The 17,185-nt window shown below is 47.2% G+C and overlaps 2 protein-coding genes across 10 annotated transcripts; one reads left to right on the top strand and one right to left on the bottom strand.

The window, feature by feature from the left end:
• Positions 1 to 703: 703 nt before the first annotated feature.
• Positions 704 to 9,013, bottom strand: Ttc31 (tetratricopeptide repeat domain 31). Of its 5 annotated transcripts, none has more exons than XM_076833916.1 (13): positions 8,705 to 8,806; positions 8,442 to 8,530; positions 5,380 to 5,524; positions 5,036 to 5,265; positions 4,778 to 4,861; positions 4,342 to 4,398; positions 4,151 to 4,231; positions 3,414 to 3,608; positions 3,096 to 3,147; positions 2,925 to 3,015; positions 2,693 to 2,834; positions 2,385 to 2,495; positions 704 to 2,256 (listed from the first exon to the last, which is right to left on the bottom strand). In XM_076833916.1, exons 1-13 carry the CDS (start codon positions 8,742 to 8,744, stop codon positions 1,960 to 1,962), a joined length of 1,614 nt encoding a protein of 537 aa, XP_076690031.1. In that variant the 5' UTR covers positions 8,745 to 8,806; the 3' UTR covers positions 704 to 1,959. The 5 variants fall into 5 exon arrangements, with proteins under 5 accessions (XP_076690031.1, XP_076690032.1, XP_076690033.1 ...); XM_076833917.1 differs by having other exon boundaries at positions 5,380 to 5,482; XM_076833918.1 differs by having other exon boundaries at positions 2,394 to 2,495; positions 5,380 to 5,482.
• On the top strand, positions 8,897 to 17,086 carry Ccdc142 (coiled-coil domain containing 142). Of its 5 annotated transcripts, XM_076833909.1 has the most exons (9): positions 8,897 to 10,064; positions 10,321 to 10,407; positions 10,486 to 10,635; positions 10,767 to 10,897; positions 10,971 to 11,084; positions 15,197 to 15,311; positions 15,503 to 15,680; positions 15,799 to 15,998; positions 16,133 to 17,086. In XM_076833909.1, the coding sequence occupies exons 1-9, from the start codon at positions 8,996 to 8,998 to the stop codon at positions 16,387 to 16,389; spliced, it is 2,301 nt and encodes a 766-aa protein (XP_076690024.1). In that variant the 5' UTR covers positions 8,897 to 8,995; the 3' UTR covers positions 16,390 to 17,086. The 5 variants fall into 5 exon arrangements, with proteins under 5 accessions (XP_076690024.1, XP_076690025.1, XP_076690023.1 ...); XM_076833910.1 differs by lacking the exon at positions 10,321 to 10,407; XM_076833908.1 differs by having other exon boundaries at positions 10,321 to 10,635.
• Positions 17,087 to 17,185: the final 99 nt, after the last annotated feature.

Here is a 17,185-nt window from a genome sequence, read left to right as displayed (position 1 = left end):
GGCTTAAAGATTCAAGTCTTTAAAAGGTTAAGAGAGCTGGGAAGAAACATTTGCAAACAAAAGCAAGAAGCTAGCCCAGTTTAAAGGTTAAAATCCCACACAGTAGTGGGTGACCATGCTTTGAGGGGCTGGGAGCCTCAGAAGTTCCTAGATCTCCCTCCCCAACCAAAACAGGAAAGCTAGATGGACAGACTTCTTAAGGCATCACTGCAATATAATTATCCTTTAAACAAAAACAACTATCCTTCCTCCCACCCCCCCCAACCACCTGCCGACTCCTGAGGGAAAAGCCAAGGAATCCCAAGGCAAATAAGGTTTCTTAATTCCAGCAATGCCAGTGCTGCCACCTCTTATATACTCAAGCCTTGGATAACAAAACTCAGACCTGTCCCACCAAAATGGCCTCTGGATGGATGTCTGCTCTCTAAGCCCTAGAACAGTGTGCATCACAATCATCTGGCAGGTATATTGAATCACAAATTGCTGGCCCCCACTCCTATGGTTTCCAGTTTGATTTGGAAGGCCTAGCTTGGGGTCTGCAAATTTGTATTTGCCACAAGTTCTTGAATAATACTGATGCTGCTGGTCCAAAGACCACACTTGGAGACCCACAGTCCTAGGAACTCTGGGTTTTATGAATTTAGGCAGCGATTCACTCCTACTCCTCCCTTTTCACTGCAGGAATCACAAATATATAGGATAGTTATAAGCAAAAATAGTTTATTTAGCATCCTGTATTACTAGGCACTTTGTGGTATTTTCTTATTCTCTGTTAATCCTCACAGCAGCCCTGTGAGGTAGGAATTGCCTGTTTCATAGATGAGGGAACTGAGGCTTAACTATTTGGAGATTTGCCCAAAGTGACCCACATAGTAATGGTAGACTTCATCCTGCTACACAGTATTTAAGGGGCTTAAATCACAAACAAAAAATTTTAGGAAAGTCCTATATAAGAGTGAAATTTCAATACCTCCTATCTCCAAGTTGAACAAGACTAAATGATTCCTCTGGGGAAGACATTTGGACAAGAGGGCTAAAAGTGACCCCCCATCCCACTGCAGATCCACACCTAAATGAGCTAAGTGCCCTAGGCAGGGTCAGCAAGGAATCAGCCAAGGAAGCTGCCAGGATCTTAGAGAAGCCAAAAGAAAACAGGAAGTAGAGAATTATAGCCATCTTTGGGGCAGGGACCTTTGGTGGGGAAACTCTTAGGGAAAGGCTAATTGCAATGCCCAGTGCTGGGTGGAAAAAGTGCCCAAGGTAGCAGCAGCCTGGGAACCATGTAATAGGAGTCGGCAGTAGGGAGTGTGGAGATGTGTGGGCCCCGCGAGTTCCAGAAATCAGACAGTAAGGGAAATTTTGAATGCAAACCTTAAAGAATCTTCCAGGAGTAGGAGGATGTGGGTTTAAGACCATCAGAAGAGGTCAGAGTGTGCACAGCAATGTAGACAGGAAATGACACAAGGGACTGAAGTAAACGGGGTTGTAGCTAAAGAAGATAGGGCAAGAGCTGGGGTAAGGAGGACATAAATGTCATTAAGCTAAACTGTGGGACTCAAATCTTATTCATTACACTGACCTCATTCCTGAGCACAAAGTTCTAGCTGGTGAATGAAGCCAAGAAGCAGAGCAAGCCCCAGATGCATCCTTACTGACTCTGATGTAGTCTAAAGACCGGAACTTCTATACAGTTCCTATCTTGGGCAATGGTGGATTTTCTTTTTCCTACCACCCCTAGAAGAAGCCATCTGCTTAAGAACCAAAGAAAGGATGTCTCAGTAGATATGGGACTCCCTTCTCTCATTGGAAGGTCTTCAGTGGCAAGAACAACTGCCAGCGTTGTCCTCAACTACAGCTTTTGAATACAGCATCTCAAAACATGCAGTCAATTGTCCCCACAGTGTCCCCGATCCCTTGGGATGTCCACATGGCCTTGCCATATGAGGGACAGGTCTTCTTTCATCTAGCCTGAGGCAGATGCTGGGACCCAAATCCCAGGATGTCCCAGTTCTTTGAAGGGTCCTGGAGATGAAGAGAGTGGGGTCTTCTACTCTGAGTCTGAGGGAAAGGCCAATTGGAGTGGCTCAGGTGATATGGAGGATAATGCAAGGGTAGAGCCAGACCAGGGGACCTTGGAACAGTGCTTGGAGGATGACTGAGGGAGAATAGGCCTGAGGCTCCTGGCTCAGAATGGGCAGATTGCTGGGGGGACCTGGTCAATCCAGGTGGCACACAAATTCTTCCTTGCTGATGATCCTGCTGAGAAGGAAGAGAGAGAGGAATATGACCCCACCATCCTGTGTCCCTTGCCCTATGAGATGGAAGGTAGCACTGCTTGGTGCTGTGGTCCCAACCAGTTATACCTGGCCTGAGAGTGAGCCTACCTCCCTTACCAGAGCGAGCTGCAGAAGGCAAGAACGTAGCTCCTGGGCAGCATCCAACTGAGAACCCCCTCTCAGAGTCTCCTGGAACACAGCAGCAGCCTCCCTAAAGCGCTTTGGTCCCAGAGAGATTAGAAAAGGCAAAATTTAGGCGTCAGGGGTCCCAAGAATTTAAAACTGATTCCGTCCTCAAACTGTCCCCACCTCCTAGTATTGCAACCAGAAGCTTATCCAGAAAAGGTCAATATAAACCTATTCCCTACCTCTTCCCACCCAAATCTCTCCTTTGTTTCCAGCCTCAGTTCTATTACCTGTAGTCCCATCAAGGCCTTGCCCAGGCGGAAGAGGCCCCGGGGCCATCCAGGCTGCAGGGTAAGGGCCACCTGGGCATCAGCCAGGGCCCACACTGGCTGACCCAGCCGCTCATGGCAGAAGGAGCGATTTCCAAATAACCTGATAAACAGAAAAAGTGGACAAAGGTCCAGGTCCTCAACACCCTTCCTTACCCTGATGTCCCAGCACAGTGGCCAAGCTCCTACCTACCGGTGGTCCCGGGGATTGAGCTTTAAGGCCTGGGTGAAGAGGTCCACAGCTTCATGGTAGAAACCACTTTGAGCAAAGCTGGTACCCAACTCTGGGAAGGAGAGAAAGTAGGAAGGTTTCGACGGGGGTACCACCAGAGGTTGGGGTAAGAAGAAAGAGAAAAGATCTTACTTGCCAATTCTTGGCTCTGCTGTAAGGCAGCTGCCACCAGTCCTGTAGATGCCTAGGGATGGGAAGCAAAGTAAAGCAGACTTTGATGCCTCAGTCTCCCAAATCTTTCTCCTCTATTAAGTTATACTGTAATCAGCATGTAATAAAAGTACCAGTCCTATTTTCCTACAGAGTAAACTACCCAGGGTCAGGGTGACAGTGATGAAGACTGACCCCAGGTCTCTTGGCCCTAAAGCCAGAGAACTCCTAGTGGATAGTCCCTTCAACCCTGAGATCTTGTGCCTTTCCAGAACATTTTGGTTCCCCTGCCCACCTCACCTGCACTTTACAACTCTGCCTGGGCCTCTCCTCTTTTGAAGGGTTCCTTTCCTCTTGGCTCATCTTCTCCTGGGGGCCCTGGCCCCTGATACGGAGCTCTTGGCTCACTCCCTTCTCTCGGTGAGCACTGGGGGCCCAATCCCCAACCTTGCGCAAAGCCAGAGACACAAAAGTGCTAGATAGATCCAGTGGGTCCTGTGGGCAAAAGGAAAAGATAGGGGCACAAAAAAAGATAAATAATGTATATAGAAGCTAAAGAGTTGATCTCATAGAAGTAGAGAATACAATAATGGTTACTAGAGCCTGTGAAGGGTGTTCAGGAAAGGGGATGGAAAGAAGATGGTTAATAGGAACAGGGTACAGCTGGAGAGCAGGAATAACTTCTAATGCTCTATACAGCACAGTAAGATAACTGTGGTTGATAACAATTAATAGAATATTTCCAAACAGCTAATAGAGAGGATTTTGAATGTCCCCAACACAAGGAAATGATAAATGTCCAAGGCAATAGATATGCCAATCATGCTGATCTGATCATTACATATCACATACCTGTACTGAAATGTCATTGTACCCCCAAAATATATACAATTAGTATGTGTCAATTAAAAATATTCTTAAAAATAAATTTTTAAATTTTTAAAAGGAAAGTTAAGGACAGGGTAAGGATGAAGTAAATCCTGGAATAGAGGAGAAGAGGGTGAGAAGAGTTTAAGAAGATAGAAAGGGGCCCTCACCTCTTCCTCGCCACACTGTTCCTGAGCCGGTTTCCCGGGGCTGGCTGAGGGGCTCTCATCCCCGTCTGAGGTAGCCTTCACCTGGATGAAAGGTGTACAAGTTCAGAGTTGGGATCATCTTTCGTCTCCTGCCTTCTCAGCCCCCAGTTTCCTGGCCCTTGCTGCTCTGTGCACCTGCCTGCAGAACTCACCTTGGACTCCCCACCATCCTGCTCCAACCGCTCCTGTCGTTTCCGTTCCTTTTGACGCTGTAATGATGATGATGATGATGTACATTTACTGTATGTCACATACTAGACTAAGCTTTGCATATACTATCTCATTTAATCCTTGCAAATCTATGAGGTATTATTATTATCCTCATTTTATAGGTTAAAAGAAGACAAAAGAGTCACTAGCCAAAGACGTCACTGTAAGGAGGAGGTAGATTCCACCAGGGCAGTACTGTGCCATTCAAATTGCTATACCGGATGGCCTCCAGGAGACCTTCCAGTCCCTGGGCCCCTTGGGTCCACCTGATGAAGGAATCCACTGCAGGACACCTTAAGCTCCTTCCTATTCTCACAAAGTTTGCTTCTTTCCCTTCCCTAATTCCCTCCAGGTTCCCTTTTTCCACCCTGCAGACACCTTCTTCTTGCGTCGTTTCTTCTCTGCTTTTTGTTTCATGCGCTCCTCCTCAGCCACCAGCTCCTCAGCCAGGCGGTTGGCTTCCTGAAGGAGAAAGGGCAAGTGACAAAAAAAGAGAAAGAACAGGGAGAATGAGAGAGAATGCGAAAGGGAGGCAAGCTGTGTGGAAGAGCCTTAAAAGGTACAAATTAGGGGAGCATCCAGGGGTGGAAATACATGGATTGAAAGGACCATAAAACCCCTTCCTGACAATCTCACCTCTTCCGTCACCTGGAGTTTCTGGGGCAGGGCCACCTGAAGCAGGCTATCTGAGTCACTGGGGAAGGATGCAGAGGCAGGAGGGCTTTGAGAACAGGGCTCAGCCCCTTGTGGAGGGTATAAGAAGGACTTTTGGAAACCACAGTAGGTGCCCAGTCCCTCAGCCCCCTTGCCCCTGACACTCTGTCCAGTCGTGTTTCCTTCATCACAGAAATGGTCCAGGGGGTAATCTGTTAGCAGGGAAAAAGAGGAAAGAAAGAGGAACATGAGAGAGGGGCACACCCGAGGGCCAGCCCACCCCAGGGTTCCAGCTTTGATCCCAGGTCCGGGCCTGCACTCCCCACCATGATGCCATTGCTGCAACTGCCTGCTGCTCCCATCCACATGGATCCGGTGCAGGCCCTGGGGATCACTCTCCACAAGCTGGCGAAGAAAATCCACTACGTCCTGGGAGGGGGAGGGGAGGGGAGGCTGGTGTTGGGGGAAGTTCTGGGAGAGAGCAAAAGGATTGGCTGGCTTGAACTCACTGTGGCAGCTACAAACCAACACCCAACATATAGAATCCTTTTGGCTCTGACCTCTCTCCCATTCACACCTGGAAAATGTGTTGCTCCTGGCTCTCATGATGCATCACCTCCCTTTGCTATTCTTCTGCATTCCCTGGGGCTGAGCGTGGCCTTCAGCCCAACCTTCTTCACCATCCAGTGTCTTCTTCCTCTGACCTGCCACTATGTCAGCTACACTAATGTCCCTGGAATTGAGCCTGTTTACCTGTCTTCCCTCTGTGTCCCATCATACCCTTGAATGTGAATAGCTATCAGAAAACCCAACCCAGAGCTACCTCATGCCAAAACATATATGCATGGCAGCTCCCAGCTGGCCTCTCCTGCTTCTCATCTGCTTCTCTCCAAAACAAAGCTCTCAGACATTACTCCCCTGCTCCAAAACTTCCAGTATCACACACTGCCAGGGTCATAGGAAGGACTGAATCTAGGGCCTTGGTCTAGGATTTGGAGCCTTCCAAAGCTTGTTGGCTGAGCTTTCCAACCTTCCCTTGCAACCTTCCCTGCTTAGCTGCCATCCTCCCTTGGCCACCAGGCTCCCTCTATCCTTAAGGCCTCCAGTCCTTGCTGGCTCTGATCTTCTTACCACATCTTGTCTCATCTTGAAGGGGCAGTTCAAATTTCATCTCCCCTCAAAGCCTTTTTAGATCCTTTCATCTTCAATTTTTCTGCCCTCTCTCAACTAAATTGTACGCACATAGTCTTTTATACAATTTAGAACCTTATTTTTCATTGATTTATATTGCAAGTTGGTGAGGCAGCACATAACTGGAAAAACAGCTATGCTAGAGTGGAGCTACTTGCATTGCATTATTGATTCTGTCACTGCCTGGATATTTCATTTTGTAGAATTCATTTGAGTTTATTGTATTCTTTCCTCATTGACGAAATGAGGAAAGACTCTTTGAGGCTTGACCCACACACTTTTTTTTTTTTTTTAAATTGATGCTGGGGATTAAATCCAGGGCCTCACTTGTTCTACCACTGAGTTCAGTGCTCCCATCCATGATTATGATAACAGTTTGATACCCCCAGTCCCCACCCTCTATGATTCTGATAATAGTCATTCCCTTAGGGATTGTAAGCTTCAGAGGATAGGAATTATCATATTACTAAGTAGCGTATGGCATGATCTGGCCCCCTAGTATCTTTATAAATTTCCTACTTTTTGGAAACCCTCCTCCAGTCACAGTAATATCCTCTGAAGTTCCTACAACGCACCAACTGAGATCCCATCTCAGTGCTTTTGGATTTGTTATTTCCTCAGCCTGGAATGGTCTTTCCCCAGTGAATGGCTCACTCTTTTGTTCCCTTTACATCTCTGCTTAAATGTCACCTTCTTAGGAAGGCTTCTGATGGCTCCTTGTAAAAACAGACATCTCTTTTCTCCACTCAGTGCTCCCCATCCTTCTTCTTGCTGTTTTGCCCACTTCTTATATGTGACATACTATGCTATTTATTTATTGACTGGCTACCTCTACTAGACACTTCTTTTTAAAAACTTTTTTAGTTGTCAAGGGACCTTTATTTATTTACATGCAGTGCTGAGAACTGAACCCAGTACCTCACACATGCTAGGCAAGCACTCTACTAGATACGTCTTAACTCAATCAATGAATAGAAAATAATGTCTGCTTGGTTTACTGCTGTCTTCCCATCACCTACCACACTGTTAGGTACATAACTGGTGGTCAGTGAGTGTGTGCTGAGTAAGCAAAGAGAGTAGGCTATTCCAGTGGAGAAAATCCAGCGACTATGTAAGAAAAGCCTTGTGTGACCCAGTGAATCTGGGCTTTATCTTGTCAGTAATGGGAATGGACCTGATCTGGGCAGTGAACTGCTCATAGAGCTGAAGAAGAAGATGGATCTAAGGGTGTAATGTTTATTTAGCAGGCCATTACAACTGCTCAGGCCAGACAGAATGAGCCCTTGAAACTAAAAATTGAGGCAGTGGGAGCAGGAATGTAAAGGAGGCGAGGGTTTGTTTCAAAAGACATTTCAGAAGTAGATTTTAGTGATTGCCTAAATGTGAAGTAAAGGAAAGTGGGAGTACAAAACTATTCTCAGATTTCTGGATTAAGCAACTAGTCAGAAGCTCCTGTTATGAACCAAAATTGGGGTTGGAGAAAAGCAAACAGCAGGGGCAAGGTGGCATAGTAATCCCAGTGACTGCAGAGGCTGAGGCAGGAGGATTGCCAGTTCAAGGTCAGCCTCAGCAATTTACAGAGACCCTCAACAACTTAGCAAGACCCTGTCTGAAAATAAATAAATAAATAAAAAGGTCTGGGGATGTAGTTCCAACACCGTTGAGTTCAATTCCCAGTAGCTAACCCACCCACCCCCACCCCAGCAAAAAGAAAAGAAAAGAAAAGAAAAAAACTGATCCTATCCTTCCCTTAGTAACCTATGGCCTACTGAAGGACATCCAAACCTTTGGCCTTTCCACTCACTCTTTGCTGTATCTCCAACCGTCCACTACGATCTGACCTTAGTGACGTTCTCTCAGCTTTTCCTTGCTTTAGTGTCTTTGCTCGCACTGTCCTGTCTGTCTACAGTATCTCTCTCAGGCACTCATATCCAAGCCTCAACTCAGGAACACTGGTCTTCTCAGTTCTGCCAACTTCGAGCATTCATTACAGTAGGATTATCCGCCCCGTTCCTGCCCAAGATCCTCAAGAGCAGCGTCGGAAGCTACTCCTCCCCAAAGTTCCCAGAGCCGGGTGCAGCGCTAGCACGGCGTGGGTGTAAGCACAGCTGATTGAAAGTAGGCGTAAACTAGAGGACCTACGCGCGTTCGCGTGCGCGCGCGCTCAGGCATAGGGGCAGGTGGCAGTATTTTTTACCTCTTTTCCGCTGTCCTCTGGTACGAATTCCTTGTAGAGTTTGGGGACAGCAGCGACCCCCAGCGGGCATCCAGGACGCACAGGGCAGTCTACAGGAAAGGAAGGCAGTGCCGCTTCAAGGGGGCTCGGGATTGTTGGACCAGCGTCCTCCACCCTCCTCCTGAAGCATAAAATCCTACCAAAGCCGTCCAGACCACAATAGATTCAAGTGGGGCTGCCTCTGCGCTCCTGGGCCCCCTGTGGTCGTGTCACACCCCGCTCACCTAGCTTGATCCGCTCCACAGTCTTTGGAATCGGCGCCATCTCCCGTCAACAGTGACACGAAAGTGAAACACAGTCTAGAATTTGATACCGGGCAAAGGGCGGGGTAAGATAGAATAGGCGCCATCTTTATTAGGGGCAGAGGCCGTCGATTACGGAGCGCGAGAGAGTACAGTCTCCGCGGGTCCGGGATGAGAGAGTTGGTTCTTGGTAGGAGGCGGAGTCCGAACACCGCGGACGTTGGACGGAGCTGGGAAGTGAGAATCGTTAGATTCGTTTCCGACGCGCAGCCCATGGCTCAGGCTTCTCGCTTGGACGGCCTTCTGCCTCCGATAGCTACTGTGCCCCAGCTGTGGGCGCAACCCGCGGACTCTGGGGAGAAGCTATGGGAGGGGAATCGGGCGGGCGCCAGCCGCGGGGAGGATCGTGGCAGGCAGGGGCTACCCGTTCCCGGGAGCATTCCCTGTCTGGATGCACGGCCCGGCGGAACTCCGGGAGGGCAGCAGTCCTGGCTGGCCTCGGCCGACTCGGGTGAGGAGCACGAGGCTGGCGCTGCGAACTGGAGGCGGGAGCCTGCAGCTGGCGGCCCGATACCGCTGGTGCTGCAGCGTCTCCGGGCTGTGTTGTTGCGGTTGCACCGCGAGCGAGAGCAACTCCTCCAGGCCCGGGAATGCGCCCGCCACCTACAGGCGGCCGTGCTCCTCTTAAAGACCCTGAGTCCCCGCACGCACGGCAGCGGAATCCGCCCCTTCCCGGAGCTGTGTCGCAACTTGCATCTACACCCACCTCGAGGAGCGGTTCAGAGAATCGGCCTACGGGACATTCCTGAGCCGCTACTCCTAGCACGCCCCATCGGACTAGCGGCCCGCTGCCTTGATGCTGCCATTGAAATGCAGCTTCGTTCCCTGGGTCGGGCGCCCGCCAGCCTAAGCCTGACGTCCCAACTCGCTGAACTGTTGTTGGAGCTTCCTGTCTATCACAAACTGCAGAGAAAATCCATGGGCCACCTCCCAAGGGCAGCGTGCCCTTTCTCCCCTACCCGTGTGCTCCATCTCCTGACCTGGGAGCGGGGTTGCCAGGTGGCAGGTCGGCTGGATGAGGCATTCTGGGGATCGGACTTCCGAGACCAGCTCCGAGAGCGATGCCATGAGGAGCGTGAGCTGTTGCCAGGGCTGCTGGGCCTCATGGGGAGTGTGGCGAGTTCAGCCAACAGTGAACTGGGGCTTGGAGGGGCTGGAGCCTTGTGGAGCCAATATTGGACCCTGCTGTGGGCAGCCTGTGCTCAGAATTTGGACCTAAATCTGGGACCCTGGAGGGACCCCAGGATAGCAGCACAACAGCTGAGTCAGGCACTGGGTCAGGGTGAGTGATGGGCCTGGACCATGTTTTGGGATAGCTGGGGTATCTTCTCCCTACTCTGCTCATTCATCTCCTTGTCTGACGACAGAAGCAGGCAGTTTAGAATGAAATCCCCAGGGTTCTAACTATAGCTTCAGGGCTTTCAAGGCAAAGTCTTGCTTTTCACTCCTCTTGAGTCTTGGAGAATCCATCATTGAGTGGGCAGGGTTGTGGGATGGGTGGCCTTGTTTTCAGGCTTTAGAGTAATTTCTCCCATTAGCATCCCTGCCTCAGGAGTGTGAGAAGGAACTGGCTTCTTTGTGTCACAGCCTACTTCATCAGTCGCTTATCTGGAGCTGGGACCAAGGTGAGAAAAGAGGGATACTGGGGCAACTCAAGTCCCAGGTTGCCACTCCCCCATCAGACTATATCTTCTTTTCCTCAGGTTTTTGCCAGGCCTTGGGATCAACCCTTAGGGATCAGAACAGCCCTGCCTCACTCTCTCATACTACTCAACTGTTGCAGCAGCTCTTTCCACCTCTCTTGGATGGTCTCCAAGAACTGAGGTCAGGATTGATCCATTGCTGCCTTCCAGGTGAGAGGAAGGCCTGGAGACAGGGAAACAGAACAGTTGAGGATATCCTTTTTCCTTCAGTCTGTTCTTAAGTCTGTCTTATCCCAGAGATGCTCCATGTCCCCTAAGATACTCTGCTGCTCCCTTTCTAGGTCCTGCACCTGCCGCCCTGGGACTCTGTACCCTACAGACTACCTTGCTCTGGTTCTTGAACAGAGCTCAGCAGAACCTGGCAGCTTGGATCCCAGGTTCCTTCCTGCTCCTGATCCAAAAGGACCTACCTGTGAGTGTTTAGGGAGTGGGGAGGGGAGCAGCCTGGGCTGGGCTGTGCTCTCACTCCCTGTTTCTATCCAAAGCCTCTTTTGCATGAGGCAGAAGCTCTGTCCAGCCTGGCCTTAGAGGAAAGCTTAGCCCTGGAGGTAGAGCAGCAGCTGGGCTTGGAGATACAGAAGCTCACTACACAGATGCAGGTGAGAACAGGGTCCCTGACAATAGAAGTTTAAGAGCCTATTCTGTAACATCTTGGGGGGGTACAGTGGACAGGAGGGGCAGAGTGGATCATTTCAGTAACTTGGAATCTCTACTAAACTAACCTGTTATTGATTTATTGATTATTTTGGATTTCTCTCTTACTATGGAAAATTTAAACATATACAAATATAGAGAGAAGAGTATAATGGATCTCCCATGTTTCTACCACCAAGAAGGGCTTTAACAATGATCAATTCATGGTCAATTTTATTTCATTTATATACCTCCCACCCTCTCTAATTATGTCAGACTCTCATTTTTTGATGTTAACAGCCACTGACCATCATGACTCATTATTTCATTAGAGGTTGCAAAGGGGTGCTATTCCAATTTTATTTATTTATTCATTAATTTCTTCCTCATTTATTAGATCACTTTTATAAAGACAAACGTGTCCTCATTAATGGTTTGGTTACCCTGAAGGATGTGTATGTGTGTGTGTGTTTTTCTGTTTGTTTGTTTTAGTATTGGGGGGTTGAATCCAGGGGTACTTTACCACTGAGCTATATCCCCTGCTTTTTTTTTTTTTAATATTTATTTTTTAGTTTTAGGTGAACACAATATCTTTATTTTTTTGTGGTATTGAGAATCGAACCCAGTGCCTCACACATGCTAGGTGAGCACCCTACCACTTGAGCCACATCCCCAGCCCCTATCCCCTGCTTTTTAAATTTTTCATTTATTTATTTATTTTTGGTATCAGGGATTAAACCTTGGGGCACTTAACCACTGAGCCACATCCCTAATCCTTTTTAATATTTTTTAAAATATTTTTTTTAGTTGTAGACAGACATATGCTATTATTTTATTTATTTATTTTATGTGATGCTAAGGATCAAACCCAGTGCCTCACATGTGCAGGCAAGTGCTCTACCATTGAGCCACCACCCCAGTCCCCCTTTTAATATTTTAGAGACAGGGCCTCACTAAGTTGCTGAATCTGGCTTTGAATTCACAATCTTCCTGCCTTAGCCTTCTGAGCTACTGGGAGTATAGGTCACCATGCCCAGCCTGCTCTTTTTATTTTTGAGACAGGGTTTCACTAAGTTGCTTAGGTTCTTATTAAGTTGCTGAGGCTGGCCTCAAACTTGGAATCCTGCCTGAGCCTCCCCAAACACTGGGATTATAGGCATGTGCCATTATATCCACTGAGATATAATTTGCAGAGAAAAATCAGGATAAATGATTATACCTTTCCCCTTTGTTACCAGTGTTCAATAAAATGTTTCTTCTTTCTTTAAAAGCTTAATTTGTATTTTTATTAAAGTAATGCACATCCATAGTATTAAAAAAGTGAAATAGGGCTAGGGATATAGCTTAGCGGTTGAGTGCTTGCCTAGCATGTGTGAGGTCCTGAGTTTAATCCCCAGCACCAAAAAGAAAAAAAAAAAGTGAAAAAATGAAATAGAATATTTTAAAAAATATTTTTTAGTTGTTGATGGACCTTTAATTAATTAATTAATTTATATGTGGTCCTTAGAATGGAACCCAGTGCCTCACACATACTAGGTGAGTGCTCTACCACTGAGCCACAACCCCAGCCCATAGAATATTGTATAAGGCTTCTCATGAAAAAAATAATGCGTTATTTGTCCTCATCATTGATTCCTACTTCAGAATGGTAACCTTTGGCCATGCTTAACTGTTTCTTCTAGGATTTCTTTTATATTTATCAATAAAACCATTGTTCTTCTATTTTTATTTTTGCCTTATTCTACATATTATCTATTCCTACTATGGAAGATGTCTGTCTTTTGTTTTCTTTTTCTGCTCAATTTTCTCCTCTTTGTTTTGAATAGGGGCGTGGCTGTAGACAGAGTTCATGTTAACCCTCTATTCCTTTCTTCTGCATTTCTGCTTACCTAGTATCTTGGTGCTATAAACTTCCATAGTTCTTCTGGCTCTTAAGAGTTCTAGTCCATCTGAGCATGGTGGCAAATGCCTGTAATCCCAAAGGCCTCAGGAGGCTGAAGCAGTAGAATTATAGGTTCAAAGCCAGGCTTAGCAATTTAGCAAGGCTATAAGCAACCTAGTGAGACCTTGTGAGACCTTGTCTCAAAATTAAAAATAAAAAGGACTGGGGATGTGGCTCAGTGGTTAAGAGCCCTTGGGTTCAATACCTGGTACCAAAAAAAAAAAAAAAAAAGAGTTCTAGTCCAATATCTGCATTTGAATTTCTATCTAAAATACCGCTGTTTCTTTAAACTCATTATGTCCCAGAGCAGGCTCATTATGAGTAGGGCAGATAGTGATAGTCATGGGAAGCCTGAGGAAGGAAGACCATGGTGGGCATGTGTTTTATAGAAAGTTCCATGGGCCTCTGACACAAGTTGGTGGCTGAGCAGTCTCAGAAAAGCAGCAGGGGTTACTAGAGGAAACAGTTCATAGATCCTTGGCAGTAGTAGAGTTGGTCTGACCAGAGCAGAGGCTGTGTGTGCTATGTGTGTGCAAGTGTGCATGCGTGCACACATGTGTAAGCCTGCTGTATATACATGCTATGTGTTGGGGAGCGGGTGTGGGGCTGGAGGAGTAAGCAGGTTAGCATCAAATTATGTGGAGGGCACTGAATAAATCCAAGCTTTATCTCATGAGTGATGGGGAGCCATTGTTACAGAAGAGGAACAGTGAAAATGAAGAAAGAAGTTTGTTCTAGCCATAGTGGCTGCACAGAAGGGAGGTGGGGAGACATGATATGAGAAAGGTTCAGATCTTGGATGAGGTTAAGTACAGAGCAAAAGGAACAAGAGACAGTGTGTTCACCATGTGGACCAAACACTGCAGAGCACTGTATGCCTCACTCCTCTGCCTGGTGACTATGCTGCTAGGCATCTCCTCTGGGTGCCCCAGCATATACAGCACTGGGATGACAGAGAAGCAGGTGTTGTGAGTTTTCTCCCTAGCTGAACTGTAATGTCCCAGAAGGGGCAGGGGTGATCTCATACTGTGTATCTTGTATCTCTTCAGAATTTTGAGTGTGGAGGTTTCTAACAAATGTCCAGTGATGACAGGACAATTACCTTGATATTCAAGAGAAGGGGAAATCTGGTTTGTTGGAGAAGAAAGAAAGAGTTTAGAGTTGGACAGGTTATTGTCAGATGTGCCTGGAAAGGGTCACATTGGCCCTTCCCCATCCCCTATTACTTTCTTCTCTTTAGGTTCCCTGGCATCCGCATTATTTTTACAGAGAAACTGCCATATACTGCATTTTTTGGGATACCTGTCTTCCAAAATGGGCTATAAAGCAGAGACCTTCTTTATTGCTGTCTTCTCTTCCTCTAAAACTACAACCTACCAAACAAGCCACAAAAACAAAACAAAAGAAAAAAAACAGCACATAAGTCATTTCTTGTTTTGTGGGCTATGTTACTCTGGAGAAATGGTATCAAAAATACTGATCATGGGCTAGGGATAGCTCAGTTGGTAGAGTTCTTGCCTTGCATGTACAAGGCCATGGGTTCAATCCCCAGCACCAAAAAAAAAAAAAAAAAAAAAAAAGAAAGAAAGAAAGAGAGAGATCCCTCTCTCTGGCATGTGCTTGCAAACACTGGTGGTAATAAGGTGTCTTCTCTTTTTTCCCCTAGAGTTACTCCAGAATAAAATTAACTTCAAAGACTTTCTATTCACTGAATAAAGCTGAAAGCAGAGTATTCCTAGGGCAGTTGTTCATAATTTGTGTCATGGACTCCTGGAAAACTTAATGAAAGCTATAGATCTTTCCTTGGATATGCCAGAATCATGCATACAGTCTTAGGAGTTTATGGACACCAAGTTGAATACCTCAGATTGATTGACTGAATTGCAGTACTGGGATTGAACCGAGATGGGCTTTACCACTGAGCTGTATCCTCAGCCCTTTTAATTTTGAGACAGGGTCTCAGTAAATTGCCCAGGCTGGTGTTGAACTAGCAATTCTTTTGCCTCAGCATCCTGAGTAGCTGGGATGATAGGCATGCAACACCACAGCCAGTTAACACCTTAGATTTAAAGAAACATCATAATTTGAGAAGTCCCTAACAGATAAGCCTCTTTTACTTTCTCCTTATCTGTGCAGCTCCTGCCTGAAGAGTCACTAAGTCTCTTTTTCCAAGAATGTCATAAACAAGCCACACAGGGCTTCAAGCTCTACATGCCACGTGGTCGGTACTGGAGGCTTCGTCTCTGTCCTGGTAACTTTTTATCCCAGCTTCTACTTCCAGGGTCCCTGGGGGTAACAGTATCCCAACCTCTCCAAATACTGTTTCCACACCACTGTCTCCATCCTTGTCTTGACTTTCTATGCCCTCCTTCCTGAAATCCTACATTTCTTCACAAACATTCCACAGTCTCATATCCTGTCCTTTCTCTTCTCTCACTCCAGAACTTCCCCACGTTCCTAGTGAGTATGCTGGTTTGGTAGTCCGAACTGTACTGGAGCCTGTATTGCAAGGACTGCAGGGATTATCACCCCAAGCCCAGGCCCTTGCCTTGGGTCAGGCACTGACAGCCATCCTAGGTGCTTGGCTCGACCACATCCTCACCCATGGGATCCGGTTCAGGTGGGGAGAAAAAACCGTGGTAGGAGGAATGGAACTGGGAAAAGGGAGGGCTTAGGAGGGAGAGAGCAGTTTGGAGAGGCACAAAGGTCAGGTGGTCACATTGTACCTGGACATTTAGCCTGCAGGGAGCACTGCAGCTCAGACAAGACTTTGGAGTGGTCAGGGAGTTGCTTGAAGAAGAGCAGTGGGGCCTATCCCTGGAGCTTCGGCAGACTCTGTTCATGCTCAGCATCTTCCAGCAGTTAGATGGAGCCTTGCTGTGTCTCCTACAGCAGCCCCTGCCCAAGACTAGAGTCCACCGGAGGCCTCCCTGTTGCTGTGAGTCACTCCCCACCCCCAACAGGAGGTTCTCTTAGCCCCTCCCTGTTTTAAGTGATCCATAGCCCAGACTCACCATTGATCTGCTTTAGTATCTTTTTACAAGTCCCTGCCTTCCACTTCTTTCTTGCCAGGTGTTTGTAATGAAGTCCAGGCCACAGAATGGCCCAGCAGCACCCTCAACAACCTGGAGAGCTTGGAGCCTCCTCTTCGGTCTGGAGCACCCCCAGCCCAGACCAGTCAGCTGCTAAGCACCCTAAGGGGAGGAGGTCCTAGCCCTGAGGCTTACCTGGTGGGAAATCAGCAGGCTTGGCTTGCCCTAAGGCTGAACCAGCACCCCCGATGGCAACTGCCTTTTCTTTCGTGCCTGGGGACCAGTCCTGAAATCTAAGGACCAGGAGTTCCCCATCTCTGATTAGAAAAGCCCAGATATTTGGAACTGCATATTAAAGAAGCCTAGGATTGGGTACTTGGGAGAGAGCATACATTAAGCTACATAGAGCTTGGAATCAGAAGCTATGAATCCAAGATCACACCAGTGCCCGCAATCAAGAGTGAAGGGCAAAACCAGAAGCTGAAAGCACCCTTAGAAGGGTCAGGCCTAGTTCCCCCTCAGTGAAGACGTTGTAGAGCTGGAAGTGGGAGGAGGATTAGGGGTTGAATCTCAGGGTACAAGGAAAGGGAAAGCAATAGAAAACATGCTAGAAGCTGTGCCCTCTTAAATCCCAGAAACACGAATAAAACAGTTCATTCATGGGGAATCTCAAAGGTGGAATACGTATTTCTACCTATGGATCAATCCCAAGGATGGTTTTATCCTGTACTCTATTACTATTTTCAGTCATTTAAGAATACTGGGTTGTAGGGCCTTCCTATTTAAAGCTTTGGTTATTAAGTTACCTTAAGGGGGTCACCTCCGGTAAGTAGATAATCCCTGCAGTGGTAGAGTCCTCTCCTTGAAAGGAGACAGAATTTAAGATGGTGTTAATCTAGATCTTGTACATAAGGATACGGAAGGGGAAATGCTGCAAAAGACAGACGTATTTTCGTACAAAGGGGTTTTGCACTATTTATTGTCTTCACTGTGGTACAAAAGGACTTAACGATAGGTAGTATTTAGTGACCGCTTGCTTTGGGTCCCTCGGTACTCGGTGCCGAAGCCATCCCCACCACCTTCCTGCCTTACT

This window comes from Callospermophilus lateralis, chromosome 14, assembly GCF_048772815.1.
Source record: "Callospermophilus lateralis isolate mCalLat2 chromosome 14, mCalLat2.hap1, whole genome shotgun sequence".
Taxonomy (NCBI): Eukaryota; Metazoa; Chordata; class Mammalia; order Rodentia; family Sciuridae; genus Callospermophilus; species Callospermophilus lateralis.
This window is presented reverse-complemented; position numbering and strand designations above follow the sequence as displayed.